At 43.7% G+C, this 25142-nt stretch overlaps 1 protein-coding gene and 1 pseudogene across 1 annotated transcript; one reads left to right on the top strand and one right to left on the bottom strand.

The window, feature by feature from the left end:
• Positions 1–3728: 3728 nt before the first annotated feature.
• Positions 3729–12203, bottom strand: NXNL2 (nucleoredoxin like 2). The gene is made up of 2 exons (XM_039852162.1): positions 11634–12203; positions 3729–4320 (listed from the first exon to the last, which is right to left on the bottom strand). The coding sequence occupies exons 1-2, from the start codon at positions 11933–11935 to the stop codon at positions 4152–4154; spliced, it is 471 nt and encodes a 156-aa protein (XP_039708096.1). The 5' UTR covers positions 11936–12203; the 3' UTR covers positions 3729–4151.
• A 7633-nt stretch (positions 12204–19836) lies between these two features.
• LOC120594154 (uncharacterized) lies at positions 19837–19955 on the top strand (annotated as a pseudogene).
• The last annotated feature ends 5187 nt before the right edge of the window (positions 19956–25142 follow it).

The following is a 25142-nucleotide window of genomic DNA, read 5'->3' as shown; positions in this document are numbered from 1 at the left end:
CCCACGCTCCATCATTACCCTCATCACAGACTATTTAATGTCACGTTAAATGTCTGCCAGCCCAGATGCTTGACAAGCACCAGATGCTTGTCAAATGAGTTAATTAATATCCAAAAACTTGTATTAATATAATGCATTTCTTCCCTAAACAGAAGATGATTGTTAATAACAGATGAAGTCATCATGATGCATATGTAAGGAAAAGAGAATAAAATGATTTTTCTCTTTCATAAAAAGAAAAAAGGGGAGTAAAAGAACATGAGAAAAAATGATTTACGCCTAGTCACTGAGGATGCTGACCCCAAAAATCATGGGTCTTAATTCCAGAGATTTCTATTTACCCAAATAAGAGATCTTGATATGACGTATCAAGTCTGTCGTGTCCCTGTCTACCCTTCTCCCTGTCACTCTGCAGCCAGATAGAGAACGTCCTCCTTACCCTGTAAGATGTGTCACCTCCTCCAGCCACAAAGAAGAGCCCTCTGGGTCATCCCAGTTCCCATGTGAGGACACGCAGGATAACAAGGAAACAATACAAACTGAACCAGGGACACTAAAACATGCTGTGTGACATGGGATTGAGAGAGAAGGGGCATGGGGAACAGAGCTGTATGGGCTGACCTGTGGAAGTGGACAGAGATTTGGGGGGAGATTTGGGGAACAGAGTTTTAGATGTGCAGTCTTGGGTTGTAGAATGAATCTTCGCAATTATTTTTCAAACAATACAAGTAATCAGTGAAATTCCTTTGTAATTACTATTGCCAACCAGGATTTTGTTCTTTAAGAGAGACTGTGCCCACGTACCATGGGTTTCACATGAAGTAGAGGGATATCAGCCAGGATTTTAGACCTAAGATTCACATCTAGCTACACCAGGATTAAAATCATCCTTAGATCTTAGTCAAGGGCAGCTTTTCCAGCATTCTCCACTTCGGGTATGAAGAGGTTGAGTTCAACCAGCACGATTGCTTCCCTTCTCATTCTCTAAAGACAGTCAGAGAGATATTGCAGAAATAACACTGAACATGCAGTTACAATTGCGGAGACAGTGTAAAAATAGGAAATTCATGATTAAAGCAGAAAACTAGACTTAACACAGCATTTGTCAGTTCGCTAAATTAAATAAAATTTTAAAAGGAAACTTCCTTGTGTGGTTGCAAACTTAAAATGAACTTTTCTCAACTCTCAGGCAAACAGGCAGCTTGAACACATGCATGTAAACTCACTCCCTGACAGACATTAAAATGATGGCACAAGGGTTTTTTTAAGTGATGGAAAAACAAAGGAAGGAACAAGAAGAAGAAATCTTCGGAAGCTGTACAAGTGAAGGTGGGAGCGGGGGGTGGGGGAATTTGACTCTATAGCCCACACACACTGACCCCAGCCAGCACTGAGGAATGGGAACCAACTCATTTACATCAGAGAATCCTCTAAGGACTGAGCCCCAGTGGCTCCTGATGCCCCTTGAAGTAAAAACATGGCACATGTTAGGACCCATGAGATCTGTTCACAAGGTCTTTAAGACCCTAGACTCCCTCCCCACTGGAGGAATTCAGGTCGGGGTGGAGCAACTGTTATGGTCTGTGTGCCCCTAAAATTCACATGATGAAGCCCTATCCTCAATGTGCTGGTATTTGGAGATGAAGTATTTGGGAGGTGATTAGATTTAGATGAGGTCACAAGGGTGGGGCCTGGTGATGGGATTAGTGCCCTTGTAAGAAGAGATGCTAATCCTCTCTGTTCATGTGAGTACACATCAAGAAGGCAAACATTTGTAAGCAGCAAAAAGCCCTCACCAGAACAACCAGGCTGGCACCTGGATCTGGAACTCCAGCTTCCAGAGCTGTGAGAAATAAATGTCTGCAGTGTTTTGTGAAGGGTGCCCAAGGTGACCACAACAGCCGTGATGCTGCATGTCTCATAAGCTCCCCACTGTACTTACGGTGGTGAAGAGTAGCGCTGCCACTAGTGGTCCAGGACCACACACAGGCTTCAGGGCCGTAGGGTGAGGATGGAAATCAGTGAGTCATCGCAGGGAAAACAATGATGGGTCACTCTAGTGGGACAAATACATGTACTAAAACACCAGGAGTGGCTTCACCTCTGGAAGACAGGCCTTTTCCCCTAATTTTCCACAATGAGTGTGTTTTGTTATTGTTACTATAAGTGGCAAAAAGGCATGTGTAGAAATAGCAACCAGTTACAAACAGCAAACAGTTCCCCGACAGAAGGCTCAATATACTCTGCCTGGAATTAAGAAAATTAATTGTTAGGGACGTTATTAAAACAAATATCTTCTGGTAACAACGTAACATAAATGATGCACCACTCTCCCAGCCTGGGCCACACCCTGGGGGAGAAGGCACATGACTGCATAGTTGGTGCGGCTGTGGAATGGCCTCTGCCCAAGGCCTTTCCTTTCTCCAGGTGCCCAAGAACCCAGCACACACACAGCCCATTGAGCACCCCAGGCTGCAGCCATACTGTTCCAGCCCACAGAGGCAATGTGGCAGCTACAAGCATGTTGATCAAGAGGGATGCATTTCCAGCTTTTAAGAAGTCTGTGGTTGTGGTTACACACATGCACAGTTTGTGGACATCCCACCCACAAGAAATGCCCACTCACCCCCAAGAATGTATCAATAAAATGCCATAATTAGGTCTTAAATGTTCTCACCACAAAAAAAAGAAATGGTAAGCATGTGACAGGACAGAGGCACTAGCTGAGCTATGGCAGTCATCATTTTGCCATATATATATGTGTATCAAATCAGCACATTGTACACCTTAAATTCACATAATCTTGTTTATTAATTATATCTCAACAAAGCTGGAAAAAAATATCACATTTAAATGAGTAGCCTATGTACTATTCCTAAGAGCAGTATTTCTGGGGCAAATAATGACCTAGTCAACTCCATCAACTACGTCTTTAGTCAATCCATGGATCTCAGTAATGCTGGGTCTTAGTCTCCAGTGGAGACAACTGGACTGACAGAGAAAGGAGGAGGGAGGGCAAAGGGACTGAACCATGGAGTCCCCAGCTCTGCTCCGATTAAGCCAACAATGCGGTCTCACCTTTGCGGACTCAGATCTCACCCCCCCGCATTTACAGGAGGAACCCAGCACCTTCTTCACTCTGACCCGCACTGCTCTGCACAGGGCCTCTTAGGGAAATTCAGGGATTCCTGAGTCCTACAAGGGACAGCTTTGCTCCAATTTCCAGCTGAGGGACCCAGCGATCTCAGTGGGGTGGTAGATGGGGGCTGGGTTAGCAGTGGGTATAGGTATTTCAGGGTTCCAATTTTATTGATCACAATAAAGTTGGGAAGGAGCGAGGGGCCTGGCCATGTAGGACAGCCAGAAGAAAGGCCCAGGGCTAGAAACTGGAACCCCGAAGGCTCCCCTCTTAATATTAGCAAATGCTGTGTGTGGGCTTTTGTTCACCTGGAGCCACCTGCATCTTTCAGGAGATGCTGAGGTTTGATCTTGAAGATATGACTACACAGCCTTGAAATTTTCACTTCTTTCTAGGATATTATGATGCTATGAAAAACAAATGTGAGAAAAGAAAACAAAGAGAAGAAAAAAAAACCAAGAAGACTCATAATTAAAAACTACCCTCTTTGAGAAATAGAACAAAGCATCTGAGAGCAGCATTTCCCGAGAGCTTCGCCTTCCTCATAAGAACACTTGGTTTGCCAGGAGAAAAAAGGAAATCAGAGGGCTCCAGTGGAAATGTTTGTTTATTAAAGCATATAAATTCTTCAAACTTCAGTAGTAAATGTAGTTGTAAAAGCATATCCTTAGAATAAATAGATCTCCAGCAAATGCATCAATAAATATATTACTTTACCTGAAGAACCTGTATCAACACATGTTTTGCATAGATTTCCAATAGCTCAATGTGAACATAGTTAAACTTGTGTGGAGAAAGCTGTACTACTAATAATAAAAACAGCTACAAGCAAGACTAAGGGAACAAAAACGGGAGGGCATGCTTCCTGAGCAGTGTTTTCTTTTTGCCAGAGCTGAGTGCTTCTGCTCTAACATAAACTGAACTTACCCCCTCCCTCCTCTCCCCGCACCGTGTTCTCCCTGCAGTAGCTGCTGTATCATACACCTGTTCAGGTCACCGGAGAGCCCCAACTTCAGCCGGAGAAATTCTGAAAGACATCGGCAGCCTCCACCCAGTTCTGGAAGCAGGCCCGCCCCCGCTCCCGGATCTGCTTGCGCCCTTTGTCGGTGATGACCTCCCCGCTGGGTTTCAGGATCACAAGCCTGGGGGTGGCCGTAATGTGGTACCTGGTCCTCAGCTCACTGCGGGAGAGAAGAGGGCAGGCAAGGGGTCAGCATGGGGGCAGGGGAGGCTGCTGCCACATCTTCAAAGAAACTAGGACTTTCCCTGTGCAAAGCCTCAGAACCCCGCCCACCAGGCGCCCTCCTCCTGCGCTGTGGGTCCCCTTTGAGCCTCTTTCCTTCTTGTTGTTGCCCAGTTTCACGCCATTGCTAACCTTGACAAATGTCTACAGTGGTGGGACTGCTCAGTGTCTATGCTTCCCGAGACTGCAGCCACAGCCACAGGGGACAACTGAGACCTCAAAATGTGGCTGCTGTGCCAGAGGAACTGAATCTTTCATTTCAGTTCACTTTAAGTTTAAGAAGCCACTTGTGGCTAGTGGCTATTGTATTGCATGGTGCAATTCTAAACTCACAACTAAACCCCCCAAATTAATAACCCTCTCTACATCTCAAGAGGATTGAAAAATATCGGGTACACATAATGGTAAAAGATTTATTTACATGAGTTCTAGCTAAATGCAAAGCCTTATTCGACTTTCTGCCCTACAAATTCAAGGACGTGCTGATCAACATTATGGATGAACCATTCCTTGGCTACTTGTACCATCAAGCATAACCCTGTGAGTGGCCTTTTTACACAATGATTTGTGTTTATTTAGGGAAAGGAGTGTCCTCCTTCTTAGTTTCACAAATCTCCCTTCACAGGGATTATTGCCCTCAGGATAGGACAGCTGATGAAAATCCCCTTTGTGTGTCCACAACCAGCTTGCAAGGGCTTCACATCAACAGTAATCTGATTTCCCTCATCTGTCACCCTCAGGACTATGAATCTGAGTAAGCAGAAATGCACCTGAGACCCTCCTGTTACCAACTATTCCCCTTCACATCTCTACCAAGGTCCTCCTGATATTTTCTGGCATCCAGATCAAAGGCAAATTTCAACTCAAACAGGAAAACATACATAGTGCCTACACCCAAGAAAGGGAGAATGTACTGTATACACAATCATCTATGAGACAGTGAGAAAACTGGCCAAGCTCTTGGTCACAGCGGGGGTCTTACTAAATTTCAAATCATCAGCAGTACACAGACCACTTAATCAGACCATAGTATAATGGAAATGGAAACCAATAAAAGTAATTTTTTTAAATATATGGTTATTTCACATAACCATATATTGTATGTGAAATAGCAATGCAGACTACAAAATAATTAATGCAGAGCAATATGGAATATAGTACAGAGCCCAAGCTGGAGATATGATTCAGCACAGTTAGGAAGCTGTGGTTTTACAGACTCTTATCTAAAACTAGAAGGCCTCTAGATGAATGAGTTGTGCATTTAATTCAAGAAGTTAGAAAAATAATGATGGAACCAATGCAAGGAAGGTCGAAGGAGGATAAAGAAGATTGAGGAATGAAATCACTGAAACAGGAAATGAATAAAAATGGGGTGAGCAATAAAATTAAACCTGGTTCTTAGAAAAAACTAAAAAATGGAGCAAAGACTGGGCCAGGGAGAATGGAAGACAGTAATACAGGCAGACAGCCATTGTCACTCCCGAAACACACAGCAACTACCTGACGGCCTGATCCTGAAGAAAACCCTGCATATGGCCACCACTCCAGCAGCTTCTGGAAACCAGTCCACACGTGTCCACTACTTATGTGAGGAAGGAAAAAAATGGGAGAGGGAAAAATATATGAACTATTATATAAAAATGATCATGAACAATGAGAAAGACACAATAGAGACAGCCCTGATGAAACTGTCACAAAACTGACGAACCCAAACCACAAAGAGGGTAGATACAAATCCAGATCAAACTGCAGACTGAGGGGACAAATGGATCCATCACACACAGCCATGCAGTTCTGGGAACTCAGGCAGGGCTGATGAAAGCTGTGGCAGAGGAGATGACCTTCTCCAGTGTTTTAAGAATCCTGCACAACCCGTGAATTTTGAAACGCATAAGAAATTCGCTTTTACCAAAGGCATAAAACAAAATATAAAAGAGAAATAACCCATATAACTCTGCACAAAAGCTGCAGGGACATGGCCAGTGGCTCGATCTATACTTTGTCTGGCTGTGTGGGCAGGTGAATTACATCAGCGCCTAACTCTAGGCAGCAGGGGTGAGGCATGTGGCCTACCCTGCCGGGAAAGGAAGCAGTGGCCTGGTTGGGGCTTTGCCACCCAGGGCCTTGGGGCTTACTCCCAAGGAGGAGCCTGATGGGCTTTATGGAGAATAGCGAGGAATCCTGGAGGCTCTGAGACTACCCAGAGCCTGACTCAGCCTCTGTGTCCCTATCAAGTTCCAGCACTGCTGCCGCTGGTCCAGAGTCTGACCTTTAGGCAGCATGTCCAGAACAGTAGCACCTCTGAGTGTGGGGGCCCTGAACCAGCAGCAGCAGCCACATCCAGAAACTTGTCAGAAATGCAGTCTCCTGCCCCTGATGGTAGGGGTGGAGCCCACTTGCTCGAGTTTGCCAAACCTCCCAGGGCCTTCTGTATCCATCCCTTCCCCCCATCCCACTCATGGGACACGGAGGAGGGGGAAAGAGCAAGCGGAAGTGGAAGGTGAGGCAGTACTCTCAACAACTCAGTTAGTACAGAGGCCAGTGGCTTTCGGCTCAGCCTCCATGACCTTCCTTTGGAAAGCATGCCTCCTCCATTTTCTGGTATTACCTAGCTGTGTGACTTGGGCAAGCTTAGTTAACCTCCTTACACCCATTTTCTAGAGTTGCTGGGAGGATAAAATGATTAATATATATACAGCTTAGCTAAGGGCTTGGCGCATAGTAAGCACTCAATAAATGCTGGCTGTTCTTATTGGGTAAGAAGGACTGAGCTCCGATTCCAGCTGGGCCATCTGCCCAGTCAGCACAGGCCTTGGCCCTTCGCTATCCTAACCAGCACAAAAATGAGTAAGGAGCATGCTCAGAACCAGTGATACTCTGTCGAGCACTTGCTTGTGTGCTGGGAAAGAGGAAAGTGTAAAGATATGTAGCCCAACACACAGCAGCCACTGTCACCATGAGGAGACGCTGGATTTGCCAGGTAGCCACTGCCTGCAGTCTAAGCATGAAACAGACATGGCAGAAGGCAGAGCCACAAAATCCTCAGTGGCCTTCCACCTGCCTTGCACTAGCTCCTGGCTTCTGAGTGTTCCAAGTAAGCAGATCTATAACCTTCATTTTTAGGCTATGAGTTGTTGTTATTGTTGTTTTAATCAGTTGCAACATTAAATCAAGCTCTGATGCAGTTAGAGGGATTTGAGGCAAGCTGGGTTTTGAGGAGTGAGGAGGTTTGGAATTTACTTTTTGTTGCTCCAGTTTATTTTCAAAGAGTCACCAGTGTGGGCCTTTAAATCCCCACACTGGCAGCCTCTGCCTGGGGACAACTGTAACCTTGGAGCCATGCAAGAGAGGCACATAACCACCCTCCTTCTGTGGAGTCATCTCAATCCCCTCTGGGTGCTGAGCTGTGTCTAGAGAGACTAGACTGTGCCTTGAAAAGGAGAGAACCTTGTCGCTGGACAGAGGTAAGCCATAACTGAGCATTTTTACCATTTCAGGGAAATCCGAGAGGCCAGTTCCTCCTTGCCCTCAGCACTGGGTGCTGTTGCAATGTTGGTGCCCCTGCTTCATCTAATGCAGTGCATCCTTGTCCCTGGCACAATCACTTCTAGGTTGCCATGGCAACTTCTGGCTCCAGTCTCTTTACATCTTATCTACCAGCAAACTGTTACAGAGCAAATCTCTCTACTTGCTCCAATTATCCAGCCAACAAGCACCCTGCAGATGCCAAGTACTGTACAATGTCTGGTCTGACCTTAGGGCCAAAGAGACTGCTCCTCCTCCAAACACACGCTCCTAAACAGGTGGCATTGAGCTCGAGCTATGAAGGGCATAGGCCTCCCAGGCCAGAAATGCTCCTGGTGTCCCCAGGCACATGGAGGAGGAGAAGCTGCCAGGGGGCTCCAAGGTTGGGGGACTGTGGCATGTACAACCTTTAGAGATGGAAAAGTATACGGAGTGTTCTGAAACTTCAGCTGTCCAGTCTGGACAGACATAGGTGGAAAGGGCTGGGGTGGGAGGCAAGTGTGGTCAATTGCTGGAGGGCAGAGAAAAATGTGGACCGAGCCCTGTGGGCAACGGGAACTTGGGGAACCACTGGAGAGCTGTGATAGGGCATGGCAGAACCAGACCTATCTTTGATGAGACGAGGTAGGTGTGAGAACAAAAGTCCTTTAGATGGGGACACCAAGGCCAGAGGGACCAGTTAGAATATTCTAATGGTCCAGGACCTAACTGAAGAAAGTAGCAATGAGTAGAAAGACAGGAAGGACTGGACAGCTGCAGATTAAGTGGATCTAGGGTCTGGCAGAGACATGCTGCATCAGGAGGCCCAGGAAGAGCTGGAACCCTGGGCTGGCGAGAACCAGGTCAAGTAGCTTGGCACACGCACCCTACCCTACAGCACTGAGGGCTCTAATGAAGCTGTTCTCTACCCAGGAAATGAAGCATGGCCAGTTATTTTTCCCATCCAATCCAAACCTGTAGACCTGGAAGCCAAGGTGTGCCGTCTCCCTGGCCCATGGCCTGGGGCGGTGGTGAGAGCCAGAACAGGGGTAGGGCGTTCTGCTCCAGGCCTCCTTGGGGTCTGCTGAGCCCGAATGGGCACAAGCGTTCTCAAGAAACAATCACAAAATCTACGTGACATCACCACTGAGCAGGTCTCTGCCTGCATGGGAGCATGAGACAGGAATTCCTGCTGGCAAATTTAGTTGTTACTTCTTTCTTGGGCCTATAACAAAGGAAAGGAAGTTGGGCAGGATGGCCTCAATGCTGTCCTCATGTTCAGGCCTGGAAGGTCAGTCCCTCCTCTCACCCATGCTGCCTCTGGTTGGAGGGATGTCAGTGAACATTTACTTGTTTAGACAGAAAGGTGGCAGTAGTAGTAGTAGTGGTGGTTTTTTGTGGGCTGCTGCAAAGTCAAGATCTAAGCAACTCTGAGGACAAGGTGAGCGACTCCAGGCATTTTTTTCCTGCAGGGGCATTTGCAGCGGTCCCACCTCCAGCTATGCCAGGGTGACCCTGTGGAGGCTCTGTGGTGATTTCCTCTCTTCTTCCTACGACTGGGCAGTCAGCAGTAATCCAATAGACAGCCGCTGAGGGGAGACAGACAGCATAGGTCCCTCACCGTGACTGAGGGGGCTCAGGAGATTACTGCCCTGGCCCCACTTTCCCATAGCATCGAGCACAGTGCTGTTCTGCACACATTAGGAACTTCCCCCACTGCTGCCCAGATGCTCCCTACATTTTTTATTTCTCCTTGGTGGTTACTGTCATTTTGCTCCTAATCTAATTCTATAAATTCGGGACAGAATAAGCAGAATTGAGAAAACAGCACCAAGAATTCCCACAAAATATCTCATTTCCTAACAAAGAAACAGCAATGACAGGTTTAATGGAGTGCAGTCTGGAAAGGGGTAAGGACAAGGAGCTAACTTCCCCAAAAGGAAAATAGAGGTTGGATGCCCATGGAGATGGCCCAAGGAGGCTTTCTGGGCCCTGAGCTGCTCAGCTGCCTGCAGGGAACCTCAGTGGCTTTGACCAGATAACTAGGGAAGGGGAGGGCGTCCTGATGGCTCTCCTCTAGGCTCTCAGTCTTTGGCTCTCAGAAAGGAGGCAGCCAGAGCAGAAAAATGGGTCCTAGGGCCAGAGGCACCAGCCTCTGCGCCTCAATGGCACATCTGTGAAATGGGCAGTAGACACCAAATGCTGGTATACAACTACCTGACATGGCTCTGAATTCATGTGCCAGCGTAGTCCTTGTGCATCTGAGATGCATCATTATACCCAGCAATTAATGCCTTGCCTCTGGTCTCCCAAGTGAATCCTAGAGCTGCACTCTGTGGAGGTCTGAGCTCTTGGCTTGATTATTGTCACTTTCAAAACTAAGTGGGTTCAAAAGCTGTGCATAACTTAAGCACTAAGCAAATAAAAACATATTTTACAACCAGCACTAGACTTGATGCTATAATAAATCCTTTTGCCAAGTGAATCTTGATCATTTGGACTTATCATCTGTATGACTTTCCTAGTCCTGCTGTGAGAGGCCCGAGGAAGCAGGCTTGCCCACCTCATCTCTTCCTCAGTATCACGGAAAGCAAGTGTTGAGGGAAGAGTTACACTTCCATAGAACTTCTAAAGTTAGCTTCAGTTTTTAATTGTCCAGAGGAATGTCATCACAGGACAATTAATTTAATTTGGGGGTTAATGCGACAACTGGATAATAATTCCTCAGAGAAATGTGGCATGTGTCCCTGTAAAACAAAGCGCAAAATTTCTGTCTGTTAAGGGGTTGGTGGGGTCATGTACTTTGTGAAGTGCAATTAAACCCAAGTCTAGACGCTGACACCACAGGAGATCCCAATGTGCTGGACATTAGGGGTCATGCCATACTTGCCCTCTGCCAATCGCCTCCAAGTCCTCCCACATCCTCCCTCCAAGTCCTCTCTCCTCCCCTCCGCGGAGCCTTGACCACAGCCAATGGAGAAGTACGGTCAATTTCTAGTTCATTCACAAACTGAAATCCAACAAAGCTGAGGGGCTCCGCCCTGTCATTTCTTTTCTAACACAAGGGCTGGATGATATCCTTCACAGCAAGGATTTCTGTCTTCTCTGGCATCTGCCTCTGCAGAAGTCCTGGAACTTGGTTTCCCTTATAGTTGTCGCAGCAGGAACTGCCTTTACGGTTGGGAAAATTACAGTCATTGGCAGTAAAAATAAAACTGCAGCATGGCCCAAACTGGGTTCCTCCAGCCCCGAAGGTCCTGCCGCCCTCCCCTCCCGCCCGGACCCCTCACCCCCCTGCGCCCGCCTCCCGCACCTCTCTTCCAGCCCCTGCACTGCTGGCCTGGTCAGTCACTCCATGGTTTTGGGTTCTGATCAGAGTGGCCTCCGGGGTCCCCTCTCCTGCCCTTCAGACTCAGGGTTTTCCCTGTGCAGGGGGGCGGGGCGTCCTGGACTGCGGTTCCTAGGGTGGGCTCTGCGCACCACAGCATCACTGGAGCTCGTGAGAAACGCAGACCCTCCAAGCCAGAGAGTGGTGTGCGCCAGGGTCCGGGGATGCCGACACTTCGGTCCGCCACCTGCTAGAGCCTCCTTGGAAAGCTGTCTAGAAACTACCATGCACCCAGCATGTGCACATCAGCCTGACCCGTGTGTGTGTGTGTGGGGGGGGGGGAGAGGAGGGTTGCGACTACAGGGACAGGCGCGGGACTTGGGGGACCCGTCGGCGGCCCCAGCCCGGACCCTACTCACTGCCGGTACGGGTCCTGGAAGGGCAACGCCAGCCAGGTGCCCGGCAGCTGGCGCATGAAGTCTTGCATCTCCTGTGCACTGCTGTCCACCGACACCAAAACAACCGCAAAAGGCGCGGGCGGCTGAGCTAGCTCCACTAGCTCCGCGTAGAAGTCGCAGAGCAGCGGCGTAAAGTCGCGGCTGAGCGCGCACCGGGCCGCGGCGAAGTACAGCGCCACCACCTTGTTCTGTAGTGCTGCCTCAGCCTCCACGCACGCTCCGCCGCGGGTGACCAGGCGCCGCCCGCCCAGCACATCCACCATGGCCCGTGCGAGGACCCCTACGACGGAGGACACCTGAAAGCAGGCGGCGGTGTCCGGCCTCCCTTCGCACCGCCGGGCGCCCGGGCTGCCCAAGACCCTCGCCGGCCTCGGCACGGGCCTTGGCCTCCAGCTGGGACAGAGGCGTCCGCACTAGGGAGAGGGAGGGGACACTCACAGACACTAGCTATCCCACAGGTAGCGGTGGCAGTTACAACGCACCATCTGCCTCCAGGGGGCAGAGTCGCCTGGGTACCCTTCCGCCCTGATGGTTTCCTCTCCCCTGCGCCCCGCCCTGCCCCGCCTGCGCAGTGCCCCACGCCCTCCCCCGCGCCTCCTCCACCTCCCATTCCCCTACTTTCCGCGCGGCTCTCTGTTCTGTACCTGCCCGCACGCTGCCTCCGTGCTTCCAGTCTCGCCGCGCTCTTCTCTGCTTTGCGACCCACCCCGCTGCCGCTGACCCGGCGTCTCCATCACCCCCGCCCCAGCTTCCTAACCTCCACCCTGAGCTTCTTCCCTTTCCACCTGCCACAGGTGTCCTGCGGGCCAGGGAGGGTGAGGGCGGTTCGGCCTGGAGGGGGCAAGCGTGGGGCAGTAGGGAGACGCTCCCGGTTCTTTCCCGGGATTGCTGTGACATCCTGCGCCCTGGCTGGGAGGATCCCAGGAGTCTTGCAAGTAATTGGGGTAGGTAGGTTCTTAAAGAACTTTTTACTCGGAAAAGCAGTGTAATAACCTGCCCGGCACTGTGGGTGGACCTGGGATTGGGCCTGGAGCAGAGTCTCAGCTCCCTGCCCGGGCAAAGGGGCACTCGCGTGGGTGCAGAATTTAAGGGAGCGTCAAAAAACTCCGCGATCAAGAAAAACACTCTAATTCAAATACAATATTTTAAAAATTCAAAATTAATGCCAAAAAGTTCATGATAAACAAAACATCAAACATGTAAATAGGAAAGCATCCCACCCTGGGAAACAAAACAAAAACTCTAGGTGTATAAGGAAATTTTACTGTGCGTGCTCTGGAGAGGGAAGGGGCGGGGCAGGTTCAGGGGAAAGGCGGAGCCGTAGAGAGCAGTGCAATTTAAATGATGGCTGGCATCCTCAGAGCCCTCCGCTGTCTCCTCCCGTGTCCCCGTGATCGAAGACGGACACGCATGGACACTGCCCTACTAGCCTGACCTACTGGGTTGGTTGTGTAAGTGCATTTGGCAGAGCCAAGGCTAAGTGGAAATCCTGTTGGACTGGTGACAGTCCGTCAAGCACACTGCCAAAGCCTCCTTCACTGTCCTCTTAAAAAAGTAGTAATTTATAGGCAATAAGAAAAAAATCGAGAGGAGCTGTGAGCAGTATTAATCTTGCATGTGGAGCCCCTTTTTAAATCTCAGAAATAAGATGAATAGAATGTCGCTAAACTCTAAATCTCATCAAGACTGTATTTTGATCTGTTTGGCCATGTGTTTTGGTTTTTTGTTTTTATCACAACAGTGAGCAAAGTAGAGAGCATTCATTTTAGTGCCACCCACTCACCAGAGAAATTTCCATTTGCATAAATGCTGTGTGCTGAGGGTGGATGACTGTTCCAGGGACCCCAATGGCAAAGCAGGGACAGTGCCCCCTCCTCCAGGAAGATCTGGGGGAACACAGTGGAGGCTGTGGGACAGACACTCCTCCTTACACTCCTTACTGTGTGTGTGTGTGTGTGTGTGTGTGTGTGTGTGTGTGTGTGTGTGTGTGTAAGCGACTTCACCCCAAGAGCTCTTTACATGTACAGGGCTATTTACCCACACAGCTCAACTCATTCTCTAGCTCCCTATCTAGAAAGTATTCTCAATCTGGTTTAAGGGACTTCCCAAGCCCCTCTTCCTTGCATGAGACTCTGAAGAGTAACCGGGTAGGGTTCTTGGCCCAGCTTAGGTGGCCTGGGTCCACCTCCCCACTTGTCCTCACCCTCTTAGGGCCACCAGGCCCCAAAGCATGGCAGATATGTTTAATTCCCTGTTAAACTGGCCAAAAACATAAGATTTCCAGAAAAGAACTATCAATAGTAAAAAAGTACACAAGACTTCACTCGGATGTTTCACTTTTTTTTTTCACACCCCCTTTCTGTTCTACCTTTCTCATGGACCTATACCCCTCTTCCAGATCGACCCTCTCCCCCTTGGTCTTCAGGCAGAATCACATACTATCAGCATCAGAAGGGCCCACCAGGGCCAAATTTCTTCCTTTAGCTTCTGGTCACCAGGAGACCTCACAGCAGGAACTGGCTCATTAACCAGTGGTGCTCAAAGGCTATGTACAAGCATCTCCCAGAGTGTCTCAGCCTGTACCCAGAGCTGTCAAGCTCTTCAACAAGAGTGTCCACTTATGATGACCTTCTAGTTTCCACCAGTTTTCTTACCCAAAAGAGAAACCTTTAGTTTTTTACAATTTTAGCCCTGTCAGTATTTCTCAGCATTTGACCCAGAGCACAAAGATGCACTTGCGGAGATCACAATCCTCTTGGCAATATACCTCGTTCAAAAGAATGTCGACATACTAAAATAGAATGCTCTTGGTCTAGACCCTATCCTCTAAAACAAGTTACATCAGAAGCGTATTAGAAACACACATTTCTCAGGCACCAGTCCAAACTCAGAACCACAAATTCTTTCTTTCCTTCCTTTTAAAATTCAGGTCTCATCTCAGGAGTCTCTTATTAGCTTTATTGAGATATAATTTATATATGTATTTAAAGTCACCTATTGAACACTTCATTTTAGTAAATTTAGAGTTGCACAACCAGCACTACAATCTAATTTTAAACATTTCTCTCACCCTCAAAAGACTCCTAGTGTCCACTAGTAAATGTTCTCCATTCCTAGTGCCAGGCCCCAGCAATCAGTAATCTATTTTCCATCTCTAGTTTTCCCTTTTTGGGAGGAACATTTTATATAAATGGAATCATATAATACATGGCATTTTCCATTTGGCTTCTTTTATTTTACATGTTTTTGAAGTTCATCCATGTTGTAGTATCAGTTCATTTTCTTTCCTGAGTAGTGCTCCATTGTGTTTATCCATGTTGTGTTTATCCATTTACCGGGTGATGTAAATTTGGGTTATTTCCATTTGGGGGCTATTATGAACAAAGCTGCTACAAATACTAGTTTACATGATTTCTGTAGACTTTTTTTTCAGTTCTTATGTGTATATTCCTATGAACCTAGGGACTTATGGTAAATTTAAATTTAGAGAAATTGCTAAACTGTTATTCAGTTTCTTCGTTTCACCAATATTTGTTGTTGCCTGTTTGTTTTCTGGATTACAGTCATGCTGGTGGGTGGAAAGTCCAATCTCAGTTGTAGTTTGCATTCCTCTGATAACTAAGGATGTTGAGCACCTTTTTGTGTGTTTATTGGCCATTTTGTGTATCTTCTTTAGAGAAATGTTTACTGAAATTCTTTGCTCTTGGACTATCTTCTTGTTAGAGTTCTTTATATATTCTGAATACCAATCCTTTATCGATATGATTTGCAAATATCTTCACTCATTCTGTGTCTCGTTTACTCATTTTCTTAACAGTGGCTTAACAAAAGATTTTAATTTTGATGAAGTCTAATTTATCAATTTTATCTTTTATGGATTGTAGTTTTGTGTCATACATAAGAAATCTAAATATTTGTCAAAACCAGGGTCATGAATATTCTCACCTATGATTTCTTCTAAGTTTGATAGTTTTAGGTCTAATATTTAGCTTTAAGATCCATTATGATGAAGGGTCTAAAGTCATCCTTTCGCAATTGGATATCCAGTTCTTCCAGCCTCATTTGTTGAAATGGCAATCTTTTTTCCATTGAATTACCGTGGCACCTCAAAGGAAAACCAGTTGACCATTAATGTAAGCGTTAATTTAGTGCTCTCAGATGTTTCGCTGAGACTGATCGATAGATCAATTGATAGATCTAGATATATCCTTATACCAATAACATGTTATCTTGATTATTGTAGATTTGTAGTTTTAAAATCAGAAACTATAAAGTTCTCCAAATTTGTTTTTACTTTTCAACATTCTTTTGACTATTCTGAGTTCTTTGCATTTCCATAAAAAATTTAGGATCAGCTTGTTCATTCTTCTAACAAAGCATGCTAGGATAGGGATGGTCATGTTAATGAGTCTTCTGATCCATAAATATGGAATATCACATCCTTTATTTAGATCTCCTTTAATTTGTAGATTTCAATGTGCAATCTCACTTTAGTATTAAATTGATTCCTAGTTTAACCATTTTGATGCTATGGATGGAACTTTATTTCACATAGTTCACTGCTATATTGCATATATAGAAATGCAACTGATTTTTTGCATATAGATCTTCTATCTTGCAACTTTGTTGAATTCAGTAGCTCTTATATTTTATGTGTGTATCCCTTAAGATTTTTGACATAGTCATGTCATCTGCAAATAAAGATAATTTCATTTCTTTCTCACCTGGATGCTATTTCCCCCCCTTGCTTGACTACAGGGCTAGAATCTACAGTACAATAGTGAATAGAGGAGTGAGAGTGGTTGCCTTTGACATTTCTGATCTTTGAAGGAAAATTGTTATTCTTTCACCATTAAGTATGACATTAGCTGTAGATTTTTTTTTATATAGGTGCCCTTAATCAGGCTGAGAAAATGCACTTCTATTCCTTTTCTCCATCCTTTAAGATGATTTGTGTCCTTTGAAATGTATTCACTGGTTTTCTAATATTAAATCTCTCTTGGTCATATACCTAAGACCTGTCTACATATCACTAGATTTGTATCTACATTCATGAATGACATTCGTCTGCGGCATTCTTGTGATGTTTTTGTCTGGCTTAGATATCAGGGTAATAAAAACCTCACAGTATACAGCTGGTAAGTATTCCTTCCCCTTCTATTTTCTGAATCTGTAAAAGATTGGTATTATTTCTTCTTTTAATGTCTGGTAGCCGCCTGTGAAGCTATCTGGCCCTGGGCTTTATTTTATGAAAAGATTCTATTTTCTAGTTAATTTCTTTACTTGTTATTGACCTACTGAAATTTCCCATTTCTTAAGTTTTGGTAATTTGTCCAAAACATCCTTCACTTGAGTTGTCCAATGTGTTAGCATAAAGTTGTTCAACGTATTTCTTTATAATTTCTTTAATTTTTGTAAGGTTGATAATAATGTCCCGTTTCATTTCTGATGGTGATTTGTGTCTTTCTTGGTCAGTGTAGCTATAAGTTTGCCAAACTTGTTGATCTTCTCAAAGACCCCACTATTGTTTTCATTTATTTTTCTCTATTGTTTTTGTCTTCTATTTCACTGATTTCCAAACTGATCTGTTAATTCTTTCCTTCTGTTTTCTTTGGATTAATTTGCCCTCTTTCTAGGTTTTTGTTTTGTTTTTTTTTTGAAAGTGGAAGCTTATACTATTGACTTGAGGTCTTTTTAATATATATTTAAAGCCGTAAATTTCCCTCTAAACACTGTTTAGCTGTGTCCATTAATTTTGATATACTGTGTTGTGTTCTGAATTTACTAAAAAGTGATGCTCTATTTTACTAACATGCATACTTATTACAGATTTTGTAAAAGTCAAACTCCCTTCAAGGAAGGTAACAAGGAATTTAATATAAAACCAATTCAAGCTCTCAGATTCTTAAAAGTAATATTAAGCTATTAGGATGACTCTTTCTCTCCCTATGCAGAGTTCAGTAATCAGACTAATGTGAGCTATCTAAAAAAGTGAACATGGATGCATTCAGTATTAAGCCACTGTACATACACGCCCATGTCATAATTCAGATGGTTTGTAGACCGAGTTCCAGCCTCACAACAAATATGAATTGTCAAACACACAGCTAAGGTGGTTATTCAGATACTCCAAGTGTACATGACAAATGAACTATGACAAAATATTATTATTTTGTTCCTATAATATAGTTGTTTCTTATAATAAATAACAATATTCCAAAGTTATAAGAAAGTATCAATCCACTTTCCAAAGTTAATGTGTGGGAAAAGAAAGCATCCTGCAAGAGAATATCATTCTGGTAACAAGGCATTTCATCTATAAGTTTTTTAAAATTTGTTTTGTTTTAAAACTATTACTGGGTATCCTTTCAGGAACAGAACGAAGGCAACCTAAAAATGACCTGAGTTTCATTTCTGATAGAGCTCCCAACATCATTTGAATGCTGAAGCCTGAGAGTTGTTTTCTACCAGGAAGTCATTCTCAATGGCCAACAGCAGACAAGGGCCACCTAGAACATAGCCTGGCTGTGAATGGGGAGAACACAGGAATGCCATGTGCTGTTAATCTAAACAACCCGGGAAATACATTCACAGAATTCCAAACAAAGCAACTTTAATCATTTCCAGTTTCAAAGTCTTTTAAGAATATGATTCTTATATTGATATGTTTTAAACCTGGAGGTTTAAAACAGAAGATTTAGGTCAAAGATATTACAAACATAAAAGCACATCCTTATCATCCCCCAGATATAGCCGTGCAAATATTAAAAACTCCAGGGCTTTTAACTACCCCTAAAATCCAAGACAGGATGTCTCAAACTTGAGTGTGCATACAATTACTTAGGGGTAGGGGAGGAGTGCTTCTTAGATTGCAGTTTCCTTGGTCCCAATTTCAGTTTGTGTGAAGGCTAGGAATCTGTGTTTTAATAACCTTCACCCAGACAGTCAGGCAGCTGAGTCTCACATTGTACTACTCAGAGACACTAGCCTAAGAATTTCTCATTCTTACAGATCATTCTTAAAAATCTATTTCTGATGATTAAGAAAATTAATGTACAATAAATTCTTATTTCTTGGACCTTTAACCCTGTTCTGTCCCAGAGAAGTAAATAACTTAATGGTGAGTTACTAGCACAATGTCAGACACTGAGGGAAAAGCACACAAAAAAATATACCTTTTAAAGATAACAGAGCAACTGAAAATTTTGGAAGGGCCTCTCTGGGCTCATGACAAACCATTAAGAGCATGTGAACTATCGATAGGGCAAGGGAAATAAAGGTATGAAAAGACAGGGACAAATTTTTGTAAAAGAGAATGGTCACATCAGCCAACATTTCATTACATTATACAGTGCCTGCTTAGCCACTGATGCCAATCGATAGGCCACCTGGGCTGTTCGGCTGCTCTTCCCTGCAATGCCATGTCACTAAAGTGTGCTGAAAGGTAGAAGGGGGCAATTAGACCCTCACTGACCTGTCCAGGCACCACTCAGAGAAGGGATTCTCATGCTGAATAAGGAAAGTGCTCCTGACCACTAAAGCAAAACCCCCAAACATGTGCTCTTTGGATAATGACATAAGACCTACTCCCCAAGCTGCAAATATAGCATGGCCACGTGGGATTCAGATGTGGCTCTTCTATGAAGCCACTTTCTTCATGAGCCTCCTGACCATCCACAATAGGAGCATAACTGAGATAGTAGTTACTGCAAAGAAAGCAGTTCTCTCACTGTTTCCTCTTCCAGGAAGCAGCCTAAGAGGAAGCTGGGCAGCAAGGTCCTCGGAGGCAGGTAGACATCATGACTTCTGAGGTGTGTCATCTCAGCATCCAGCTGACAGGATACAATCATCCTCACCACTGGCCATCAGGCCTGGGCTGTTCCCTGAACTTTACGGAGGTGGCGACAGGTGACAGCACCAACTCATGTGGCCTATGGCACCAATCATGATGCTTTAGAAATGCTGTGCAGGCTGTCAGAGAGCCTTGGTGGAAGTGTGTCCTGACTCCACCTGGGTGCCCACCCAAACACTCTGCTTCACACTTTGCAGGCAACAGAAGATGGCGGGTAACTGACATGGAGAGCTATTTAAAGATGGACTCTCAAGTAAATTTGAGATGAATTGGCTCAGATTGTTTTTTCTAATGCTTAAAAGTACCCTGGTGGTCTACAGCCATGCTACCCTAAACAAGCCCAATCCCGTCTGATCTCGGAAGCTAAGCAGGGTCGGGCCTGGTTAGTACTTGGATGGGAGACCACCTAGGAAGACCAGGTGTTATAGGCGTAAAGAAATAAAAATTTAAAAAAATATAAGAGATTGTAAGATGACAAGGTCCTTGCAATCTGTGGTCAACCAAGGGTTGCCTCACCTTAAAAAAAAAGTACCTTGGGCACTGTTATGAACTGACTTGTTCTTTTTCTCAATGATGTACTTTCACATATTTCCCTTTTGGGGGATAGTCTTCCCAAAGTCACTCAAATCCAGGACTTTCTCAAAAGGATATTCTAGGTAGTATCAGCAAACTAGGACTTAATCATCTAAAAAAATAACATAATACAAGATTCTTAAAATCTTGCCTTTAAAAGTCATTAAATCAAACACAAAATTATATTAATATGATCCTTAAAAAGGGTCCTTAATAAAGGTGTGGCAATTTTACCTGAATTTCTAGACATTATGACTTCACAAAGTGCAAAGGACTTTTGGTAATACGGTTATAAAAGGGACTTTGTTTTCTTAGAAAAATTAATAATTAGCCTCATGATAAATCAGTTGTTTATAAAGGCCTCTCAAATCAATTTTGAAAATTTTCTAATTTACCTTTAGTTCAGTGCTCAATCAGCATATATACTATCTAGTCAAACCTAGAATTCTTTCCACTGTATAAGGAAAACATTAAAATACCTTGATTTACAGAAGTCCTATTTTAATAGTTTCTTTCCTCAAAATACTTAAAATTTTCTGAAATTCACTTAATCCTAAACTATCCCCATCAGAGAAGTAAAGCTGATCTTTTCCCCAAAGGAGGTAGAGATAGGAATACAGAGCCTTGTTTAATTGGGTAATTCACCTAATTACTGTTAGCATGGGTGTCTACTCAAAACCACATCTAGCATTTTGCACTGTTCCAGCTTGACACTGTTAACTAGAAAGAACTGCTGTTAAACAGGAAAATGTGACAAATAATTTTAGGATATTTTAAATTATGAAGACATAGAAACTAAGAAAAGGGTTTTGGATTTTTTTCTAATAGTAATGGGAAATGACTTAAAACTTCACCTTGCAATTCATGATAAACTAGCATGCACATAAAACTCGAGAAGCAGAAGGTATAATTTCCAACTAGGCAAGGCCCTGACCACAGCCAAGTGGAAGTGGTCTCGACCGCCGCTCCCCACCACAAAAAGCACATGTGCTGCTGCCTTACTGGAGGAGGCTGGGCAGAACCAAGCCCTGGTGGATCCTGAGTACTAACATTCCGTCTGTTAATGGTCAGCTGGGAGAATCAGGGCTGTAAATTGAGAATATGCTGCAACTTATATTTTACTTTGTGTTCTCTTTCTAAAAGCCACACCACATCACTCTAGTTTCAGATCATTAAAATGCCTAAGTGGCAGCTGTGAGATGTGAGCTTTCCTTCCACGGAGCACAGCGCAGCAGGGAAAACAATGGTTTGTCATGAACGCCTTCATCAGCTCTGTGCTCTTCGGCCAAGGCCCAGACATAATTGTTGGTACCAGACACCTCACTGAGTCAGTGAGGTGTCTGGTACCAAGAACACACATGAGCTTGTTGACTATCTAAATTACCTTGCTAGTTTTATATGCAATATGGACTGTCAATATTGAGGCATTTTTGTAAAAATGAGTTAACTTTTCCTAAATGCTTTAAAGAGATAGGAAATCATATTATTCTGGATAAACAAATTAGAACTTCAGAGATGTTAAAAAAAATTATGTAAGGAAATAAACTGAGGCACAGAGACACTTTTAAATAAGAGAACAGACCCCAGATCCCCAAATCCCTGTCCAGGGCTAATTCTATCAGGCCTGGTGAATTTATCCTGCAAAAAGTACAGCTGCCACACAGCACAGTACCTCCTAAGCCCTGCAACTCATAACCACCATATAACTTCATGTACTGGCAAATTTTAATCATGTAACAGTGACAAGTTTTAGGAGCTTATTCAGTTAACTGACTCTGAGGTTACAGCCCTCTGAAGAGGAGATACATAATACTGTTTTATATTCATCTGGGAAGAAAGAGCAATCTTCCACAGGACAGCTTAAAAATTCACAATTAAAGATGGAGAACTTTCAAGAACAAAATACCTATTTGTGCCCACTTTGCTTCATAAAAGATTGTAGATAGCTTATCAAATTATTTGTATTTATCTACATTTACAAAATAATGTACATTTTTGCTATCTGAATAGCATTAAAGCTGAAATAAGTTAGAACTGATTTGTTTACAGATTACAACAAAGGTTTGGAAGATATCAACATTTGAAATTGCACTCTCTTAATTTAAACGCTCACCTTCCATTAAAATTTCTAAACTGGAAGTCTAGGATGTCACCTAACCTGTTATCTTTCTAGAGTAAGGCAGCCTGATATCTTTGCTTTCTTAGGACAAAAACATGCTCTTGGTGCCCATGCCCTTCACACTTTCCCAGGAGCCCTGTAGAAGAACATGGGCAGTTCAGATATGCACTTTTCCAGTCACCATCATCTGGCAATCTTGATGGTTATTTCTTTTGAGCACACATTAAAATAGAATGAGATTCGTCTGCAATTTAAATAAGCAATTGGCTTTACTTAGAAGAGCATGGGGATCAATGTTAACTATCCATACCAGAAATTTAATGATGGGATGTCCAAACACTAAGGAGAATTTTAACGCCTGCAAACTTTTTCCCCCTAGAGACACTCAGTAAGACAGAAGAGAAGGCAGTGATTAAAAACAGAGTACCAAGGTCCAACTGGGAGTGGAATGTGGATAGTGATCACTACTCTCCCACTGCACACAAAGCTACATCTCCTTGGGCATTAATTGTCCTTTTTTAAAGAAGATACCTTCCCCCTTCGGAAGCAACACGTTCTGATAGTAACCCTTCTATTTAAAATTACTGCCGATTGGGCTACCAGCTGACACTGCAAGGTCTTAGCACCACGTTTCACAAACGCATAAGGAGGCGGTTTAGTGCTCATGACCACTGTGACAATGTGAAAATTTAAATGAAACATAAAACCTTTATTCATAAAGGTTAGATTTCAACAGTGTTTATCATTACAATTTTTATGTATATGAAAGATGCTAGTGTTCTGAAAAAAATGGAAATCTTCCCATTTTATAATAAATGAAGCTATATCAAACTAAAAATAAAATCTGAAAAATCAAAAAATCAAAGCAAAACATGGCAAAGACTTAAATAACAAAGCTGGCATCTGTGTAAGGCACTGACTCCTAATCAAATGCCAGCATGAAGGGGACATGTCCCCTCTGTGCAGGTCCAGCTTTGCATCACCCATGTTTCCAGCATCTCATTGGAAAGTCATAGGCAGGAGGCTCCCTATTTATAAAGAAAACAAGTTAGAAAAGCTAAATCATTTGCCTGAGAGCATACAGATTAGAAGTGGATGACCAGATCTAGAACTCAGCATTCTTTCAATGTTCTACTTAATACAGTTTATCCATCCCTTTTATATCAAAATAGAGCATCAGTATTGTTTCTAAAATAGTTTGTCAAAAATAATGCCCTGCTGATAAAGATTTTTTTTCATTATAAAGTTAACGATAAGAAAACCCAACTAAATTTTAATACAACGCTATTTGTGTTCCCCCAAATCTATCTGTTGGAGTCCCAACCCCCTGGTACACCTCAGAGTGTGACTGTATTGGGAGATAAGGCCTTCAAAGAGATGATTAAATTAAAATGAGGTCATAAGTGTGGGCCCTAATCCAATACGACTGGTGTCCTACTGGATTAGAGGAGGAGACACCCATACACAGAGGGAAGGACATGTAAGGACACAGGAGAAAACAGTTATCTGTAAGCCCAGGACAAAGGTCTCAGGAGAAACCGACCCTTATGTGACACCTGGACCTTGGATTTTTAGCCTCTAGAACTGAAAATAAATGTCCGTTGTTTAAAATGCGTTGCCTGTGGTGTCTGTTACAGCAGCCAGAGCTGACTGATACGTGGTATGCCTATTATTACAAAGCACTCTTTCAGTGGTCTGCCTCACACGTTTGATTAAACAGAACAAGACCCTTTTTACAACTACCAAACAAAAAAGGGCCAGTGGCAATGACTGAGACATTTCCGTATTTTTTAAGAATGTGTATGAATTAAACAAATGGACACCTGGTAACAGGTGTTAAGTTTCCTGTGCACTAATATGATCTCTCCCCTTTTGAACTGCTCAAAAGCAGTTATTCCATTTGTTAGATGAGGCAGACTGTAAACTCCATTTGCTCAGACATGTTTTTCAGACTTAAACATACTGCTTTCCCCTGCAAGACTGTTCTGAAAAAGACCACAATCTTGTTCCTCCTAGCATGACAAATCAGATTTGTGATAGTAAGACAAACCCAGTGGTTATAAGAACTACTTAACCATAGTATTACAGGACAACTCAAAGCAACCTTTTAGTAAAGTAACATTCCTAGTAAATGACAGACATACACACAGTAAACAGTACACAATAAAGAACAATTTTCAGGAAAAAAAAAGCCGTAGTCACCAGGGACCACTCTCCTTTTTCTAGTGGGAATGCCCACAGCCTATCACACATATTCGTGGCACTGAGCATGGATAGTAACTACCAGATTTCTTGTAAATCCTTTGAGACAAATTCAAGGCAAAAGCTTTAAAGCTATTTTTGCGATCTATATTTGAAGATAATTCAGAATGCTGAATTTCACCTCGAGTTGTTTATAACTCTTCATGTTAACATCAAGGTTTTAAAGACCTTCCTTCTTCCTTTTCACATCATAACCTGCTTCAGTGGTCCCAACATGAAGACAGAATTATAAAGTTGTATATTATGTACCAATCCTATAAAGGACTTTAGGTAGTTCACATGGTACTTCAAGCTTACATTCCCCCAGAGCATGAATTTTCAAGCATAAACTAAAGAAATGGAGAATGAAGATAAAAGTGGAGGCAGGAACATGCCTACAATGCAGCTGGCAGCCTACTCACTGTTAATGGCCAATGTAAAGAAATGCATGGAAAGGGCTCGCCCGTACTTCAGTGTCACCACTGCCACCTGGTCCAGTGCCCTCACATAAAAATTAAGCAGAAAGAATGCAATGTCATATTTAGGCAAAATGAGGTATCAAGGCAATACCCCCAAACCATTTCCCATTGAGTTACCAAAACTTAAGAGTTTTAAGGCCAACATAAGGATAAACAGGGACTATCTCAGAAAGTCTGGATAAATAAAGATTCACCGAATTCCCTGA

Source organism: Pteropus medius, unplaced genomic scaffold, assembly GCF_902729225.1.
Source record: "Pteropus medius unplaced genomic scaffold, Ma_sr-lr_union100, whole genome shotgun sequence".
In the NCBI taxonomy this organism is placed as follows: domain Eukaryota; kingdom Metazoa; phylum Chordata; class Mammalia; order Chiroptera; family Pteropodidae; genus Pteropus; species Pteropus medius.
Note: the sequence above shows the minus strand (reverse complement) of the source record. Positions and strands in the feature narration are given on the sequence as shown.

Coding starts and splice junctions, on each gene's coding strand:
- NXNL2 (XM_039852162.1), bottom strand. CDS start 11,935: ATGGTGGATGTGCTGGGCGGGCGGCGCCTGGTCACCCGCGGCGGAGCG. Junction 4,321..11,633: donor TTCCAGGACCCGTACCGGCA/GTGAGTAGGGTC, acceptor TCTCTCCCGCAG/TGAGCTGAGGACCAGGTACC.